The sequence below is a fragment of the Danio rerio genome, chromosome 25, assembly GCF_052040795.2.
Source record: "Danio rerio strain M-AB ecotype USA chromosome 25, GRCz13ab, whole genome shotgun sequence".
Lineage (NCBI taxonomy): Eukaryota > Metazoa > Chordata > Actinopteri > Cypriniformes > Danionidae > Danio > Danio rerio.
The window spans coordinates 583,100-602,500 of NC_141045.1; the positions used below are offsets into that span (position 1 = coordinate 583,100).

At 39.5% G+C, this 19,401-nt stretch overlaps 1 protein-coding gene across 4 annotated transcripts in view; it reads left to right on the top strand.

Moving 5' to 3' along the window:
- LOC100537263 (PDZ domain-containing RING finger protein 4) overlaps positions 1–19,401 on the top strand; it is a 73,861-nt gene that overhangs the window by 24,599 nt on the left and 29,861 nt on the right. For 2 of the 4 annotated variants that reach the window (XM_087311319.1, XM_087311318.1), the window contains exons 4-5: positions 5,856–6,007; positions 18,439–18,680. In XM_087311319.1, coding sequence (XP_087167445.1) covers positions 5,939–6,007; positions 18,439–18,680 — 311 coding nt within the window. In that variant the 5' untranslated portion in view covers positions 5,856–5,938. Of the gene's footprint in view, positions 1–5,805; positions 6,008–18,438; positions 18,681–19,401 lie in introns of those variants that run through there. The other 2 variants (XR_015525894.1, XM_087311317.1) reach the window with 1 other exon arrangement.

A 19,401-nucleotide genomic window follows, 5' to 3' on the forward strand; every position in this document is an offset into this window, starting at 1 on the left:
TGCGTGAACCCACCAGAGGCCGCTGTCTGACTGACCGAATGATTTACTGTGCGACCAGCCAATCGGCTGACCCACCCTCCTCCTTCCCTGAACCCAACCAGTTTTACAGATTGACCCGCTCACTTCTCTAAACCCGAGCAACAATTTAGAAAAGCCGTCTAGGAAAAGAAAAGTCTTTTTTTCACCAAGTTTTCGGATTTCACCACGTTCTCACCCTGTTATTCACTCGTTCTCTTGATTTTTCGGATTCTGTTTTTGTCTTACCTGATTTCTGGAATAGCTCTTCCCCAGCCTCGAACCCGGTCACTATTGTCAGCTCCTCCTCTCTGCATCTGAAGTCTGCCAACGCACACGATGAGCTAATTGGACAAACTGATTGCGGTAGGAAAGCCCTCCCTACGGAGGTAAGCGGTCAGCCGGTAAGCACGAAAGGGAACGGCGTCACACCGCCCCGTATCGCTTAAAAAAATGAAATGCAGCCGTACACACCTCCTGGGACATATTTTGTGGTCTCCAGAAACTCCGTTTTCAGAATGAGCCTGGGTTGCTTTATTCATCAGGGGTCGCCACAGTGGAATGAACCGCCAACTATTCCAGCATATGTTTTACACAGCGGATGCTCTTCCAGCTGCAAGCCAGTACTGGGGAAACACCCATGAATACTCATACACAGAAACACCAACTGACCCAGCCGTGACTCGAACCAGAGACCTGAGTGCTGTGAGGCCACAGTGCGAGACCACTGAGCCACCGTGCGGCTGGATCTTTCTACAGTTAGACTTGAAGATCTTTCACTTGTGTTTATTTGTTTAAAACTACTACGGTGTCGAGTCCACCTGCTGGCTCTCTCATCTGTTCAGTCTGAGCGTCTGTGATAAAGAAAACGCTGACCATGTGAACAGCGCAAACCGCTGGAGCTGAACACACACACACACACACACACACACACACACACACACACACACACACACACACACACACACACACACACACACAGGTCTGTTTCCTGCTGTGTAATTAAAGCAGATGAACTGGAGAACAGTACTGCGCTCTCTGACTCTCTGGATCATTTGTGTCGCTTGGAGAGACTCAGTCAGAGGCTGATTCATGAGCACTGCTACATACTAGCCATTAGTGTGTGTGTGTGTGGGGTTTTGTGTCTGAGAAAGAGAGAGTGTGTTTTTTATTGTGTATGTGTGTGTGTTGTTGTTGTAGTAAGAGTGTGAATGATTTTGTGTGTCTATTTGTATTTTTGTATAAGAGAGTGTGTGTCTGTGTGTGTAATCAGGGTGTGTATGTGTGTCGTTTTGTGTCTGAGAAAGAGTGTGTTTTTGTGTGTGTGTGTGTGTGTGTGTGTGTGTGTGTGTGTGTGTGTGTGTGTGTGTGTGTGTGTGTGTGTGTGTGTGTGTGTGTGTGTGTGTGTTTGTGTGTATTCGCGTCACATGATCATCAGGTAGAATGCCTCATCTCGTTCCTCAGAGCAGTGTTCAGTGTTCTTGTGGTCTTCAGAGGTGTTGTGCTGAGATCTCCATGAGACAGTGAGTGTGTTCTCTGTGTTCATGCAATAGTGAAGCAGCCCATTATTCCTCAGCCATTGAGGAAAGTGTTTTGTTGGTTGTTTTCCTCAGAGACGGTGTAACCTGCTGACTCCGTCATAAACACACACACACACACACACACACACACACACACACACACACGCCGGTTTCAGCTCGTCTGATGGAGCCTGTGAAGCGTCTGATGTTTTCAGCTCGTGTGTGTGTGTGTGTGTGTGTGTGCGTGTGTGTGTGTGTGTGACCTACATGTTTGAGCTTTTCTTTTTAGTGTGTTGTTAACATTTTGTTTAAGCACGTGTGTGTGTGTGTGTGTGTGTGCGTGCGTGTGTGCGTGCGTGCGTGTGTGTGTGCGTGTGTCTGTCTGTCTGTGTGTGTGTGCGTGTGTGCGTGTGCGTGTGTGTGTGTGTGTGTGTCTGTCTGTGTGTGTGTGTGTGTGTGCGTGTGTGCGTGCGTGTGCGCGCATGTTTTTGTGGAATATCAAGACACATATTCGGAAATAAAGGTTCAAAATCTGTCACTGTGATGGTGCTGTACACGTCTGTACCGTACAGCCGGACATTAGTATCTTTAGGGTACACTTTTATACCTTTAGTGTATTATGAATTATATGTTTCACGCATTAATATACCTTTAAAGTCTTGTTAAGAAGGGAGCTGTACTCTTTGAACAGATCTGCCCCAATGACAGATGTTGCAGCTTCATTTCTGAGAGTGTGTGATGTCATGAGCAGGACCAGACGGAATCTGTGGACGTTTTTTGCTATTTCTGCTGAGAATTTTGGTAAAAATCTGCAGATTTCTGGGGAATTATTTTGGGAGTATCATAACTAAATATGGGGGGAGTGGGGATCACACCTGCTGTGACAGACTGATGATGTTGTGTGTGTGTGTGTGTGTGTGTGTGTGTGTGTGTGTGTGTGTGTGTGTGTGTGTGTGTGATTCATTACTACACCTCAGCCCAAACCCCTGTCCTTCATGCACTGCTGGGATTTTGCATATTGTGTATTATATCATGTGTTCTCACACCCTAAACCCTCCAAACACACGTTTAAGTGTTCAAACACAGCATAGAAATGCTTTCCTTTCTCAGAGTTTCTGTCTTGTGTCTAGTCCAAATATCCACAAACTCTTGAAACAGTCGGCATTTTCTAGACAAGCACAATATAGTGTTGTTTGCAGAAATAATGAGTCAAAATGAAGAGAGTTTCTCCTTAAAACCAGCTGAATAATCTGACTATGAGGTCAGTAAAATGAGCAGATTGTTAAAGTAAAAAGTAGATTATTCTGCTTCCCCATAGTCAGATTATTCTGCCAGTTTAAAGTATTTATTTTTGACTCGTTATTTCTGTAAACGAGACTCTATGCTTTGCTTTTTTTAGAAAATGCTTCTTGATTTGAGAGGTTTTAGCTGATATTCTGATTACACACACCAAACTATCCAGATTAATTAAAGTTAATAATCCAATTACATAAACCAATCTTTACCTCTTTAATCCTATATATATATTCTGATTATACACACCAAACCTTACAAACGGATGATTATATATAGTTTAACTACATTAGCCAAAGATGACCTTTCATCAACACTTAATCTCAGTTTTACTCTTCATTCTGATTGTCACACATCAAACTTTAGTAGATTTATTTTTATTTATGTTTATCTTTGATCATTTAATTCACTCGATATTAAGAACAACATAAAAACACAGTGTACATCTATTTTTCCAGCATGATTTTTATTTTTCCACACTCATTCTGAAAGCGTAGCTCTGTATCCGTTTCTGGAGATGGTGAATTATGTACCCAGAGCTGCATATGGCTGCATTTAGTCTGTAAAATGAACGCTATGGGGTGATATGATGATATTCTTTTCATGCTTAATCGATTACCCTCGTGTGGATGGCTTTACTGATGTTGCCAGTTTGTCCAGTGGCTCATTATGTACGTCGACAGACTTGAGACGCAGAGAGGAGCTGACCATGATGAAGAAGTTTGAGTCCTGTTAAGAACGCTTCCAGACAGCAGGTAAGACAATAACAGAAGCCCAAAAGTAAAAATAAACAAGTAAATAACAGGGTGAGAATGTGGAAAAATCTCAAAATGTGGCCGTTTCTTTTTCTGGATTGCTTTTGAAGACACTATTGGTTGGGTTTAGGAAAGGAGATGAGCTCGAGTCAATCGGTGGTTTTTAAACACTGTCGGTTGGGTGTAGGGAAGGGAATTAGTCGGTCAGTCAGTCGACAGCAGCCTCTGGTAGATTTACATGAGAACAGCAGGCCTGAATGGCACTTGAGAGAAGTTTGAGATCTGTAAAAGTGTACACAGCGCCCTCTGGTGGATTCACATAAACAAAACTGCAAAACAATGTAGCTCCTGTATTTGGCGCTCTCCAGAAATGTGTACAGGGGTACATAATCAGAATGAGCCTGGGTTCATTTTTCTTCCATCTGTTTCAGTATTTTTCAGTGATAAATAACTTTATTTTAAGTGAAGTTTATTTATAATGTAGAGAGGATCATGTGCTTATGATTGCTTGCAGTCGGTCCTGCATTATTCAATTCATGATTGACCAATCAGATGATTTCTAAGCCACTATAAACACCCTCAGCTCCATATCACAGCCATCTTCAACTTGAAGAATCCCCCCTTCCACCCCTACTCCTCCTCCTTTCCTAGATGGGCGGCACGGTGGCTCAGTGGTTAGCACTGTTGCCTCACAGCAAGAATGTCACTGGTTCTAGTCCTTATAAAGCCAGCCAATGTTTCTGTGTGGAGTTTACATGTTCTCCCCGTGCTCACATGAGTTTCCCCCGGGTTCCCCGGTTTCCTCCCACCGTCCAAAAACATGCAGCTTAAGTTAATCGACTAATCCACATCAGCACATAGACATGCTGCTAGTCAGTAGTTATCTGTTAAGAGCGATCACTATCTGTTCACTAACTACTACAGCAGCGGAGTTCTCCACATCTACCTGAGCTCAAACTCCCCTCTTACCTGCAAATGGGAGGGAGCCCCGGACTCGACGATCTTATGAGCTCAGGGCTCTCTCCCGGGACAGCATGATGAACACGCTTTATAATCAATCATCAGCTGAGGGTCAACTCTTGAAATACTCTAATATGTCAGAAGAAATCCACTTTATCAAGTGTTCATATTTCTGTTGGTAATATGTTTGCACATTTGCACATATTTAATTAAATTAATAACCAAATTGGTTAGTAAAAAACACTTCAGACAGGCTGTAATACAGCGCAGTTGACTTAAATGCTCAGTGATTGATTAAGCAATGAAACAGTGATATTGATCAGCTGGAATGTTCACCTGAGCTGCCTCATCGTAAGTGTTACACTTTACAGCAGATTTATTATTTCGTATTTTTATCTCATGGTTTTTATGACAGCCGGGTTAGCTCCAGCACATTATCTTGTCTGGGTTTACTTGTACGGTGCATTAGTGTCATCGCTCCTTTACTGCGAGTGCAGATTTATATGATCAGCCAGAATAATGAACTCAATCACTTAGTGCTGCTGCTGCTGTGCATGGAGATAATGCTCGTGTTTCAGGCATTCTGTAATGTACGTATGGCTGCGTGTGTGTGTGTTTGTGAAGTCTCTGCGGGTTGCTTGCTTGTCGGTGACCTACTTTGCTTTTTGCATTTTATGTTCAAAAGCTTCTGATCAATCCCACTGTGAGCTGTGAATCCCTGAACAGTGATAACAGTTTAAGACTGAAAACCACTCAAGATCTCCACTACAGCACACTGTATGTGCATTCTGACCTCTGTGTGTGTGTGTGTGTGTGTGTGTGTGTGTGTGTGTGTGTGTGCACGTTTTTGTGCATATTAGGACACATATGTATATAATATTACGTATATAACACAGATATTACAGGTGAATGTGAATTATGAGGACATTGCTGATGTCACCATTTCATTTCTAATAAAGTAAAACTGCACAGTTTACTGTAGGGATACGGTTCAGTATGGTGATGCAGTTTAAACAGTATAAAATAATGGAAACCTATGTAATGTACCCACAATTCACAAAAACAAACCCGTGTATGTGTATATATGTGTATGTGTGTGTGTGACTGACACAAAAGAGTCTCATTGTTTCAGCAGTGATGCTCATAGGCTCCTCCCACCGCTGTAGCCACACCCCCTTCATGCATATGCGTTATTATTCATAGGCTGAGCTGCTGAAGGGGGCGTGTCCTAAGAGAGAGCTAGGAGAGAGACTCGCACAGACACACACACAGAGAAACACCGCTCGCTCACCTCCAGTCTCCGCTCCTCCAGCGGCTCTGTCGGGTCCCTCACGCCGATGAGAGTCGCTCCTGCAGCGGGTGCTGATCCGCGAGCGCCGCGGGGAGAAGCAGAGGATGGGCTGCAATCTGTGTAGCCTTCAGAAGAGAGAAGAGCATTACAAACTCCTGTACGAGATAGCACAGGTGAGACACACACACACCTGACATCACAACTAACTGACTGGGCTTCTGATACTGTGGTAATGTGATGTTTGCTGTGAGAGATGCTGTTATACATCATATATAATGCATGTGTTTATGCATGTTCCCTATATAAATTCATAGATCTGAGCATGGTTGCATGGTCTTACAGTGATTTACATGATAATTGGAAGTATTGTTCGTCATGTAATACTATAGTTGCTGGAATAGTGCCTTTATTGACTTTAATATTAATGATGTATTTATTACGTAAAAACAGTATCTCGGTTTTACAATTGTTTTAATATCATATGTTCAAGGTTTTTTGATTGTTTTAATTGTTATATCATTCATTGTGGTGCTTTTTTCAATAATAATTGTTTTATTATGGTGTTTATTTGGCAGTAATTCTTTGGTTTGACCTTAAAAAATTTTTTAGTGATTGTTTTGGGTGATTTTTGTCCCATAATACTGTAATTGAAATATTAGTGCATTGCTTTTACAGTGGATATTACTTATAATGCATAGTTTTAACATCATATCACAGTTTTGCATTGCTTTCACCTTTGTGTTTCATCCATTGGTCTTTAAACTGGTGTTTTTTGTAAATATTATTTATTTTACCTGCCTAATTTCATATTTTGGACTGAATTATATCATTTTAGCAATGCATTTGCATCAGTGATTGGTTTTCCTCATAATACCAAGCATTTTGTCTGACTATTTTACCAATCTGAGACTTGTTTTAAATGCTATATGACTGTGTGTCAGTATTATAGTCTAAACTGTCTTTGACACGTTTCCATAGTTTAGTTTGTTGGACCACCAGTAGCAGAAACAGGCAGATAATAATCATTTACTGTCATTGACAATGAGTGGGGAGTGCAGTGCTGTAGCATTATCAGAGCTGTGGCATTACAGTCTGAGTGAACACACACACACACACACACACACGTGGAGCCGCTGATGTTCTTAGTGATTATGGTTATTGTTGTGTGTGTGTGTGTGTGTGTGTGTGTAAAAGCAACTCTACATAAGGGCTGATTGTGATGAAGATGATGGAGGATCTGATGAGGGTTTCATCAGCTCTGAGGAGCTGTGATGGGCTCTGATACACACACACACATATAACTTATGCACAAACACTTACGCATACACACAGACACCCACATAGACACACAAACAATCACTTACGCATACACACAGACACCCACATAGACACACAAACAATCACTTACGCATACAAACGCACACACATAAACAAACAGCAATCACTTATGCACACACACACAACTTTCAAACATTTCATACACACTCACACACAATGCACAATCAGTAACACAGACATACACACATGCACACTAAATTGCACACTATGACGCACACACACAAACACACGCACACTTTCACAATCATACACAAAACCGCACACTATTGCACACACAAACATGCACACACACACACACATTTGTACAAAATGACACACTCGCACATGCACACACACACACACAGTAGCATTCACACACATGCATGCACACAGTCACACTCATTTTCACATGCTTGTACAAAAACACACACTACGCATCAAACAGAATTACACAGTTAAACACGCACACAACACACACACTCACACACTCGTAGACACACAAAATTACACACTCTTAGAGATGGTCATATATTCTCTCTCTGCCACACACACACACAAACACACACACACAAACACACACACACTCATTAGTGCTCATATTTAGTGACTCTGGTTCCTCATAAAGCTGATCGCTCCGCTGTGTGTGTGCGTGTGCGTGTGTGTGCGTGTGTGTGTGCGTGTGTGCGTGTGTGCGTGTGTGTGTGTGCGTGTGTGCGTGTGTGTGTGTGTGTGTGTGTGTGACAGCAGTTTCCCTCAGTTAATTGCTGCCGTTGTTCAGTGAGGAGCAGTTTTGAGGAATGTCCTCCAGATGATGAGTGTAATCAGAGGTGTGCAGATGATGAGCTCCAGTAGATCACGCCGCTCATTCCAGCGTCACTGAAACACTAAACGAACAGCAGAATTAAAGATGATGTCTGGAGTTCATTCAGTCCTGCTGGAAACTGTTATACGAGTGGGTCATTCAGCACAATTACATGAACACCAATACACTGATTTTAATATGACTAAGACAATACAGCCATATCACCCTCAGCACAAGACTGTTACTAAGCTAAGCAGGGCTGAGTGTGGTCAGTGTCTGGATGGGAGAGCACATGGGAGCACTAGGCTGCTGTTAGCAGTGGTGTTAGTGAGGCCAGCAGGGGGCGCTCAACCTGTGGTCTGTGCGAGTCCTAATGCCCCAGTATAGTGAAGGGGACTCTGTACTGTCTTTCAGATGAGACGTTAAACTGAGCTCCTGACTCTCTGTGTTCATTAATAACCCCATGGCACTTCTGCTAAAGAGTAGGGGTGTAACCCTGGTGTCCTGGCCAAACTCCCTCCATCAGCTCTTACCCATCATGGCCTCAAAATCATCCCCATCCACTGACTTGGCTCCATCACTGTCTCTCCACTCCACCTATAGCTGGTGTGGTGGCTCTGTTGTCCTGTGGCTGCCGGAGCATCATCCAAGTGGAGCTGCACACTGCTGGTGGAGTGGAGAGACCCCCCTCATAATAGTGAAGCGCTTGTATAAATACACATTACTTACTTACTATGAAGAGTCGAACATGTAAACAGATTTTTGATGTTTTCAATCCAGCTGAAGTCAACAGTAATGTGATTCAGACATGTGGAGTATTCCTATTTCAGTTTAAGTGCAGCACAGACGTGTAAACAACACAATCAAACTATTACAGATGATTAATTCATCATAATAACTACAGAATAAAGCGCTACAGGTTTAATGTATAAGTCTGAAAGGTCTGTTGTGTGATAACCACCGGCTGGATGGACATAATGCTGATTATTACACGACTACTGAGCACTAGACTAAACTATTAGACACTAAACACTGATCTGATGTTGTGCTTGGCCAATCAGAATCAAGTATTCCAGAGAGATGTGTAATACACTGCATTAATGGATTATATTTTGAATTTATTATGTTGTCTCGTGGCATACTGTGGCCTCACAGTGAGAAGGTCTCTGGATTTTTAGTCTCGGCTGGGTCACTTGGTTTTTCTGTGTGGAGTTTGCATGTTCTCCCCGTGTTGGTGTGGGTTTCCTCCGGGTGCTCCGGTTTCCCCCACAGTCCAAACACATGCGCTATAGGGGAACTGATCAACTACACTGGCTGTAGTGTATGAGTGTGTGAATGAGTGTGTACCCTGTAATGGGTTTCAGCTAAAAGGGCATCCGCTGTGTAAAACATATGCTGGATAAGTTGGCGGTTCATTCCGCTGTGGCGACCCCTGATATATAAGGCACTAAGCTGAAGCAAATGGATGAATGTTTTCTGGAGTGTGTGTTATCGTTTTTCTCCATCATGTTGTGTGTGTGATGCTCAGATCTGCTGTTCAGGGTGTATCTTCTCATTGCTGATGCTCTGATCTCTTGTGTGTGTGTGTGTGTGTGTGTGTGTGTGTGTGTGTGTGTGTGTGTGTGTGTGATGTGTGTGTGTGTGTGTGTAGCAGGTGTTCATGCAGAGCTGAAAGTGTGTCAGTGTGTCGCCTGCATCACTCACTTCAGTTCTTCAACACTGACTGTCAAATAAATCATTATTTTCTTGACTGTAAAATGTTTTGATTGAAATGTTCAGCTTTAAAATTAATTACATAGAGGAATATGGTAAAATAGGGGGCAGCAGGATGATGCAGTGGTGTCGCACTGTGGTTTCACATCGAGAAGGTCACTGGTTTGAGTCCCGGCTGGGTCAGTGTGTGTTTCTGTGTGGAGTTTGCATGTTCTCCCCGTGTTGGTGTGGGTTTCCTCCAGGTGCTCCGGTTTTGATCAACTAAACTGGCCGTGGTTTATGAGTGAGTGTGTGTGAGGATGTCTCTCTCTCTCTTACTTTTTAATATATTGAAGTATTTTATTAACTGGTATTATTATTATTAATTTAATGAATATGTTTTGTTATGGGGTCGACACTAGCTCAGTGGTTAGCACTGTGGAATAGTTGGTGGTTCATTCCGCTGTGGTTACCCCTGATGAATAAAGAGACTAAGCCGAAGGAAAATGAATGAATGAATGAATCAATCAATAACTGACAGGGTAAAGCATCACTATTAGACTATAACTATATGAAGATCACTCTAAGACAGTTACTGAAGGATTTCTTGAACAATCGCAGGTCTATGGAGACACCTGAACGACATTATGGGAATTACAGACCATCAGCAGACAATTAAACACACACTCAGTGAGCGAGACGGAGATGACAGCGGTGTTCAGTGGAGTGTTTCACACACATCTGCAGAGAGACTAATGAGAGCAGAAAACACTGCATACACTCACACACTCGCACGCTCTGCTCATTACTGACGCGTCTTTCTGAGGTATTTAAATATATGCAAATGAGCAGAGGCCGGCGTCACCTGTCTACATCACAGGACAATCCCAGAATGCACCGCGGTGCACTTTATGAGGGAGGTCAGTATAATGGCTGCAGTCTCTGTCTGTTAGCGTTCCCATTCATCTCAATGGCGGAGCTGGAATTACATCAAGACGTCTTAAAGGAACAGCAGCAGGAAACAGCAGAGAGAGACGGAGATGAGTTATTCATCATTTAATTACAGTCATGACTAACTCACTATCATTGGTCTAAACAAACAAAACAATCATTCATTCATTTCCTTCAGCTGAGTCCCTTTATTCATCAGGGGTCACCACAGCATAATGAACCGACAACTATTCCAGCATATGTTTTACAGAGCGGATGCCCTTCCAGCTGCAACCCAGTACTGGGAAACACCCAAACACACTCATTCTCTCACACACACGCACTCATACACTACGGCCAGTTTAGTTCATAGTTTGAGTCTCTTTATGATGGTGTTGATCATTAATGATGGACTCTTCTGAGATGAGTGTGTGTGTGTGTGTGTGTGTGTGTGTTCAGTGTTTGTGTGGTTGAATGAACTAGAGCTCTTCATGAAGTGTGTGTGTTTGTGAACGTGTGGACAGATAGGAGCATCTGTGTGTGTGTGTGATAAATGAGTTTCATCACCGTCGGCAGGTTTGTGTGTGTGTGTGTGCGTGTTTCTGTGAGGATAATTGCATGTGTGTGTCTTTGAATGGGTATGTGTGTGCGTATGAGTGTATCTGTTTGCTGTGCCTATATAAAAAGCCTGTGTGTGCATGTCTATCTGTGTATATATATAAATGAGTGTTTATGTGTGTGTGCGCATGTGTGTATGAGTGTTTGTGTGATTCTGTGTGTGTGTATATATATTTAAGTGTATATGTCTCTCTCTCTCTCTCTGTGTGTGTGTGTGTGTGTGTGCGTGTGCGTGCGTGTGTGTGCTTGTGTGTGCGTGTGTGTGCGTGTGTGTGTGTGTGTGTGTGTGTGTGTGTGTGTGTCCTGAGGCCTGTGACCCTCTCCTCTCCTCTACAAATGTCTCTCTCTGACTGATGGTCCTCAAACTGCGGCTGAACTGAACAAAGAGCAGAAAAATGAGCCGGTTGATGGATCACATGTTCAGAGACGCCAGATTACCTGCACACACTCACACACACACACATGAAGAGAGAGAGAGAGAGAGAGAGAGAGAGAGAGAGAGAGAGGGGTGTTCTGTTCTGGAAGGAGGGCCTCAGGTTTCAGAATAGCCAGCATTGCATTAGTCATGTAGTGTGAGGAGGTGAAATATGGTCAAATACCAAATACGCTGCAGACAGGAGCAGAGAGAGTAAATGTGCTGGAAATAAAGCGTTCATCTGCTGCTGCTGAGGAACAACGGCATGTAAATGGTGTAAAACAGCAGAGTTTGTTCATTGTGGAGGCTTTATGAGGTGAAATAAGAGTGAGGGAGTCTCTGAGGAGAGCAGGAGAGCTGACGCTGATCATCTCTGCCTCATTCAGGAAGGAAAATAAAAGAGGAATAAAGACTAATCCCATCACACTTACATAAGCAGACCTCGCTTAATAATGCGTGTGTGTGTGTGTGACAGCTGGCTGAAATGATGTCCAATATTAAGATTTCTCTTCTGGAAATTTATGCAAATGAGGGCAAATTTAATTAGACATGTCTCTTTCAGAAAGTCCTACAGGTTCAGATCAGTGTGTAATTTGATTGACAGGTGTTGCGTGTCATTATCAGCGATCTGACAGGTGCCACGTGTTGTCGTCAGTGATTTGATTGACAGGTGTTGAGTATTGCCAGCAGTGATTTGATTGACAGGTGTCGTGTTTTGTCATCTATGATTTGATTGACAGGTGTCGTGTATCGTCATCAATGATGTGATTGACAGGTGTCATGTTTCATCATCAGTAATTTGATTGATAGATGTTGGGTATCTTCATCAGTGATTTTTTTCACAGGTGTTATGTTTCGTCATTAGTAATTTGATTGACAGGTGTCATGTTTTGTCACAAGTGATTTGATTGACAGATGTCACATGTTGTCATCTGAGATTTGATTGACTGGTGTCATGTATCGTCAACAATAATTTGATTGACTGGTGTTGTGTCATCATCAGTAATTTGACAGGTGTTGCGTATCGTCATTAGGGATTTGATTGACAGGTGTCGCATGTTGTCATCAGTGATTTGATTGACAGCTGTCAAGTGTCATCATCAGTGATTTGATTGACAGGTGTAGCATGTCATCATCAGTAACTTGATTGACAGGTGTCGCGTATCGTCATTAGTGAATTGATTGACAGGTGTCGCGTATCGTCATCAGTTATTTGATTGACAGATGTTGCGTATTGTCTCTTATAAACCTGCCAATCACAGAATTTATGGGCGGGGCTATCTGTTTGATTGACATTTGAGAAACTGAAAACATGCCTTATTGAGTCACACTGCTGGGTGTGTGTGTGGATGTGTGTGTGTATGTGTGTGTGGGGGGTTGTTGTGTGTAAAAAAGTGTGCATGCATGTGTTGTTTGTCCATCCTTGGATTTGTGTGTGTGTGTGTGTGCCAGCATGTGTGTGTGATTGATAAGAGATGAGAGCATCCTATATTGTTCATTGTGTAAGACCATCAAGCAGATGGTGTGTGTGTGTGTGTGTGTGTGTGTGTGTGCGTGTGTGTGCTCTGACATTTCCTCAGTATAGTGTTTTCTGTGTTGTGACGTGTGTGTGTGTGTGTGTGTGTATGTGTTGGTCTCAGTCTCTGTGCTGGTCCTGATAAGACTCTCAGGGACAGAGGGCATGATGGGACGCTCCGTTCGCTTTAGAGGAGGATCAGGGAGGAAAAACAGAAGAAGATCTCAGTTATTCAGTGTGTGTGTGTGTGTGTGTGTGTGCGCAGATGATCTGAGCAGAGCATCACCTCTGTTTGTAACACACACACAGAGCTGTCAGTGATCAAACTCTCGTCTGATTGATGGATTATTAATAATCATCAGTCTCCTCCCTCCTCTCAGCCCCGCCCACAGGATGAGGAAACACAAACCCAGCTGTCAATCACAGCAATGACTGACAGCCGGCATCACCCTACAGGATATTAATAACTGTGTTTCTGTGGTGATTTATTCATCAGCAGATCAGATAAACCCTCACATTATGACTGGAGTCGCTTCTGATTGGTGTGTTTATGCCTCATGAATAATTCATCCATTACTGTATTCCTGCATAAATTAGCTGATTCACATTTCTGATTGGCAGAGAAGCGTGTGATTGATAAAGATATATTAACATTTAATGTAAGTAATTACGAAAATAGGAGTTTTAAAAGGCAGGCTTGTGTTTGAACTGTTCATAAATCTGAAGATGATATTATAAAAACTAAAACTAACATGCTAAGGAAGAGTCATTTTGACAATTATATCAACATTTAAAGAAGGAAAACTGCAATAAAAGCTGGATTAGAGAAAACCTTACAATCATATTCATTCATTCATTTTCCTTCAGCTGAGTCCCTTTATTAATCAGGGGTCACCACAGTGGAATGAACCACCTACTATTCAAGCATATGTTTTACACAACAGATAACTGGTAACCAGTACTGGGAAACACCCATACATACTCATTCACACACTCATACACTATGGTCAGTGTAGTTGATCAGTTCCCCTATAGCGCATGTGTTTGGACTGTGGAGGAAACCAGAGCACGCCAACACGGGGAGAACATGCAAACTCCACACAGAAATGCCAGCTGAGACTCGAACCAGAGACCTGAGTGCTGTGAGGTGAGAGTGCTAACCACTGTGCCATGGTGCTGCCTATCATAATTTTTAATAATCCAAACAAAACTAATGAAATTAAATAATAAAATAATTTGATAAAACAGTTGATAAAAACAAAAGTAAGCAAAATAATGAAATCACTAAAACTAAATTTAAATAAAGTATATTTTAACATTTAAATATAGTGTAGATTTAATTACATATTTAATATAATGCTCCAAATTATTCATTCATTCATTCATTCATTCATTCATCTTCTTTTCGGCTTAGTCCTTTTATTAATCTGGGGTCACCACAGCGGAATGAACTGCCAACTATTGCAGTATATGTTTTACGCAGCGGATGCCCTATACACATATATATATATGTGTGTGTGTGTGTGTGTGTGTGTGTGTGTGTGTGTGTGTGTGTGTGTGTGTGTGTGTGTGTGTGTGTGTGTTGGTGTGTGTGTTGGTGTGTGTGTTGGTGTGTGTGTTGGTGTGTGTGCTTTGATGCTGTTGATTGTTCTGCTGATGCAGGAATGATCTTCATTGTCCTCCTCTGGGATGAATCCTCCATCTGCTCTGCTTTCTCTGTGTTCATCACTGAGCTAAAACTGCAGATCACACACACACACACACACACACACACACACACACGGGAAGAGCTGTGCTGTGATATTAAACTTTTATTTTGTGATATTATGATTTTCTGTGTGTGTGTGTGTGTGTGTGTGTATTATCAAGTAAACTTTACTTTCTTTATTTTACATAACTTCTTGTTTTCTTTTTGTTTTAAATCTGTTTATTGTTTTTAATGTTTCATTTCATTATTACATTATTATGCATGTTTTCTGTTTTTACATAATTTTTTCCCTTTTGTAGAAAAAATAATTTTCATTTTAGTAGGATGTATTTTATCTAAATATTGTTTATCTAAATTGTTTATGTATTTTTTTAGCAATTTTTTATTTGTAAGATTTTCATTATTTTTTTAGTGGAAGTAAAAATTATTTTTTAAATATTTTTTTTATTTGTCAGTTTTTTTGTTTAGTGTAGTAATAATGTTAAGTGATATAATTGATAATTTTATAAAAATATTTTATTTTTTAATATTTATTTATTTGCTTATTTAATTTATTTATTTATTCATTCATTTATTCATGTATTTATTTATTTATCTATATATTTATCTATTTGTTTATTTATTAATGTAATTATTTATTTATTTATTCATGTAATTATTTATTTATTCTGTTTATTCATTCATTTAATTGTTTATTTATCTATTTATTTATTTATTCGTTATTATTAATATAATTATTTATTTATTTATGTATTAATTTACTTATTTATTCGTTTATTTATTCGTTTATTCATGTATTTATTTGTTCATTCATTGTTCATGTATTTATTTATTTAATAATTAACTTATTTATTTATTCATTTATTTATTCATTCATTTATTTATTCATTCACTAATTTAATTATTTATTTATTTGTTTAGTGATGTATTTATTTATTTATTTATTTATTTATTTACTATTCATGTATTTATTTATTTATTTTTTATTTATATATTAATTATTAATTAATTAATTAATTTATTTATTTATAATTTTTATATTTTCATTTATTTAAAAAAACTTATTTTTATTGTTTAATTTTATTTATGTATTTATTTGTTCATTTATTTATTCATTCACTTATTTTTTCATTTATTTATTCATTTATTAATTAATTAATTTATTCATTCATTCATTTATTGATTGATTTATTCATTCACTCACTCATTTATTCGCTGATTCATGCATTTATTTATTTATACATTTATTCATGTATTTATTTATTTATTTGTTCATTTATTTATTTATTTACTCGTTTATTTATTTAATTTTGTTATTCATTCATTCATCTATTTATTTTTATTTATTTACTTGTTTGTATTTATTTACTTATTTTATTTTAATTCAATTTAGTATTAATTTTTCATGTTTGTATATTTTTGTGATTTTAGTTTAAATTAAACTTTTCTAAAACGGTTTCCTTCATTAAACTCAGTTGAGCAGGTGTAAGAGTAAACTCTGTCTATATTGGTGTAGTGTAGTTCTTTATCCAGAGAAGAGTCCTAATTCTCTCACAGAAGATTCATGATCACACAAACGTCACAAACACTGAAACATCAACAGATCCCAGATCAGCAGCTGGATTTACAGAATAGACGAGTGTGTGTTTCACTCCCCTGACCCGCGGCTGACCCTGGATCAGTCATGATCATTGACTGGGAATACAGCTCTTATATGATTCTCCAGATGTGAATGAATGCTCAAACACTGTTCATCTCTGTGCTGTGTGTGTGTGTGTGTGTGTGTGTGTGTGTGTGTTTATCTCTGTCACGCGCTCATTAAAGTGTGTGTACAGCTGTAAATGAGCTCTGGATGAGGCTCTGGTGTGTTTGTGCGCACATTAACGAGTAAATGCTGAGCTTCACGACTCTATTTCACCATCATCGCTCTCTCTGCAGGACAATCACTGTTACACACACACACACACACCGACAGCAGATGCAGAACATTCAGATGCAGTACAGACACACACATATATAAACACAAACAGATATACGCACAGATAGACAAACACACTCAGATATGTACACACACTTAAAGATACACACTCATACACACTCAGATACACACATACACACAAAGAGAGCTACACAGTGCTTCAGATATCTGGATGATATAGTGTGTGTCATTTAGAGCCAATCAGCGTCCTGCGAGACTCAATCTGCTGCATTCATTCACCAGAGTTTAATTACAGATCGCTGATGAACACACACACACACACACACACACACACACACACACACACACACACACACACACTCGCTCTGTTGTTGTCAGTGGGTGTTGGTCTCCATCATTTACTTGTTAAGTGTGATCAGTGTTGAGTGGTTGAATGGCAGATCAGATTCTCCTCCATTTGCATGGCAGATGAAACAGTGATCAGTGTGTGATGCTCCGGTGGTTCATCAGCACACACACACTGACATGATAATCAGTGGAGAGAGAGAGAGAGGAGCACAAAGGGGAAATGTGTATTTGACACTGAAATATAACTTATTCAATTACTCAATTAGGCATATTTTAACACCTTAAGATGCTTCTCCTAAACCTGGGTCAAAAATGACTCGAATATATAGGAAATGTGTGATTTATTAATTAAATTATTGATGGTTAAATATCTTCATTTTGTAAAGTGTCTTAGTCAAAGAATCTGACTAAGTAAATAATACTTTGTATTTTAAGGTTCTTTAAGCATTTGATCTTATATTTTATTTATTTTTATTTTTCTATTTTATTTTATTTTATATTGTTTTTTATAACTATTATTTTTATTCATTATTTTTCTACTAATTAATTAATTAATAAAAAAATATTTTATTTATTATTCATTTAAATTTTTTTATTTACTTTTTTCTATTTTCTATTTTATTTTATTTATTTATTTTTATTATTTATTTTATATTTTATTTTAGTTTAATTTTATTAATTTTTTTGTTTTGTTTTGTTTCATTGTATTTTATATTTTATCTTATTTTTTATTTTATGTTTTATTTATTTAATTTAATTTAAAAAATTATTAAACACATTTATTTTTTTATTTATTTTTCTATTTTATTTTATTTTAATTTATTTTGTTTCATTTGTACTGAGTTAAATTTAGTTCTAGGTATGTTTGACTAGTGACTGGTGATTTTTTGTGTCACTTTTGCAGTTTTAATCAATAAAAAAATTTTATTAGGTTTTTATTTTTTACATTTCTGTTTGTAATTATTATAAAAAAAATGTGTCTATAAATTAAATATATTTTTTTATTTTTTATCTTTTATCAAAATATATAGACACAAATAAAACAAAATTTTAAATATTTAATTTGATGTTATTTTATATTTATTTACATTAGTGCTGTCAAGCGATTAATCTCGATTTACCACATCCAAAATAAAAGCTTGTATTAACATAAAATATATATGCAGACTGTGCACTTTTAATTTGTTCTATACACACACACACACACACATGCATGCGTTATATTAATACGGATGTGATAAGTCACGATTAATCATTAGAATGTTCCTGCTGTTCGGATATTTATCAGTGTATTGAGTTTGTGTTTTCCGTTTCTGCAGGTGAATGGGCGGGATCTGTCCAGAGCGAGTCATGAGGAAGCGCTCGAAGCCTTCAGATCTGCTAAAGAGCCAGTGGTGGTGCAGGTGCTCCGGCGGACCCCTGTTCCCCGGGGTCAGAGGTCACAGCTGGTGGACGTTTGCACACAGACGGAGATCACCTTCGAGCACATCATGGCTCTGGCCAAGCTGCGGCCGCTGACGCCACCGGTGCCCGACATCTGCCCATTCCTGCTGTCCGACAGGTGAGAACGCACAGCATTATGGGTAATAATCCAGACTCTGCAGCTGTTTCTCAATATGTGTTCTTGCATCCTTGTGTTCTCGTGTAACGCCATCATTACCAGTTAAGACCACACACAGGACCCGTGACAGAACCCTGATGCATTCCTGATATCATTCAGAGGTTCCTTCATTCATTCATTCATTCATTCATTCTCCGTCAGCTTAGTCCCTTTATTAATCAGTGGTCACCACAGCAGAATGAACCGCCAACTAATCCAGCATATGCTTTACACAGAGGATGCCCTTCCAGCTGCAACCCAGTACTGGGAAACAATCATACACACTCATTCTCACACACACACACGCACATACACACACATACACACACACTCATACACTGAGGCCAGTCTAGTTCATCAGTTCCCCCAGGAAACCCACGCCAACATGGGGAGAACATGCAAACTCCACACAGAAACACCAACTGACCCAGTTGACTCAAACCAGTGACCTTATAGCTGTGGGGCAATAGTGCTAACCACTGAGCCACCGCGCTGCCTATAACATTGTCATAAATTTAACCAATCACATGTGATCATATTATCTTTAGCTCCACCCCCCAGTAGGTGCTGTTCTGTTATTGGCTGGAGCGCCCCAAAGCAGAACTCAGATTTGAAAGTAAATAAACACTAATTTTGGAAAAAATAACAACAGCCAATCAGAGTCAGAATATCAGAAAAAGTT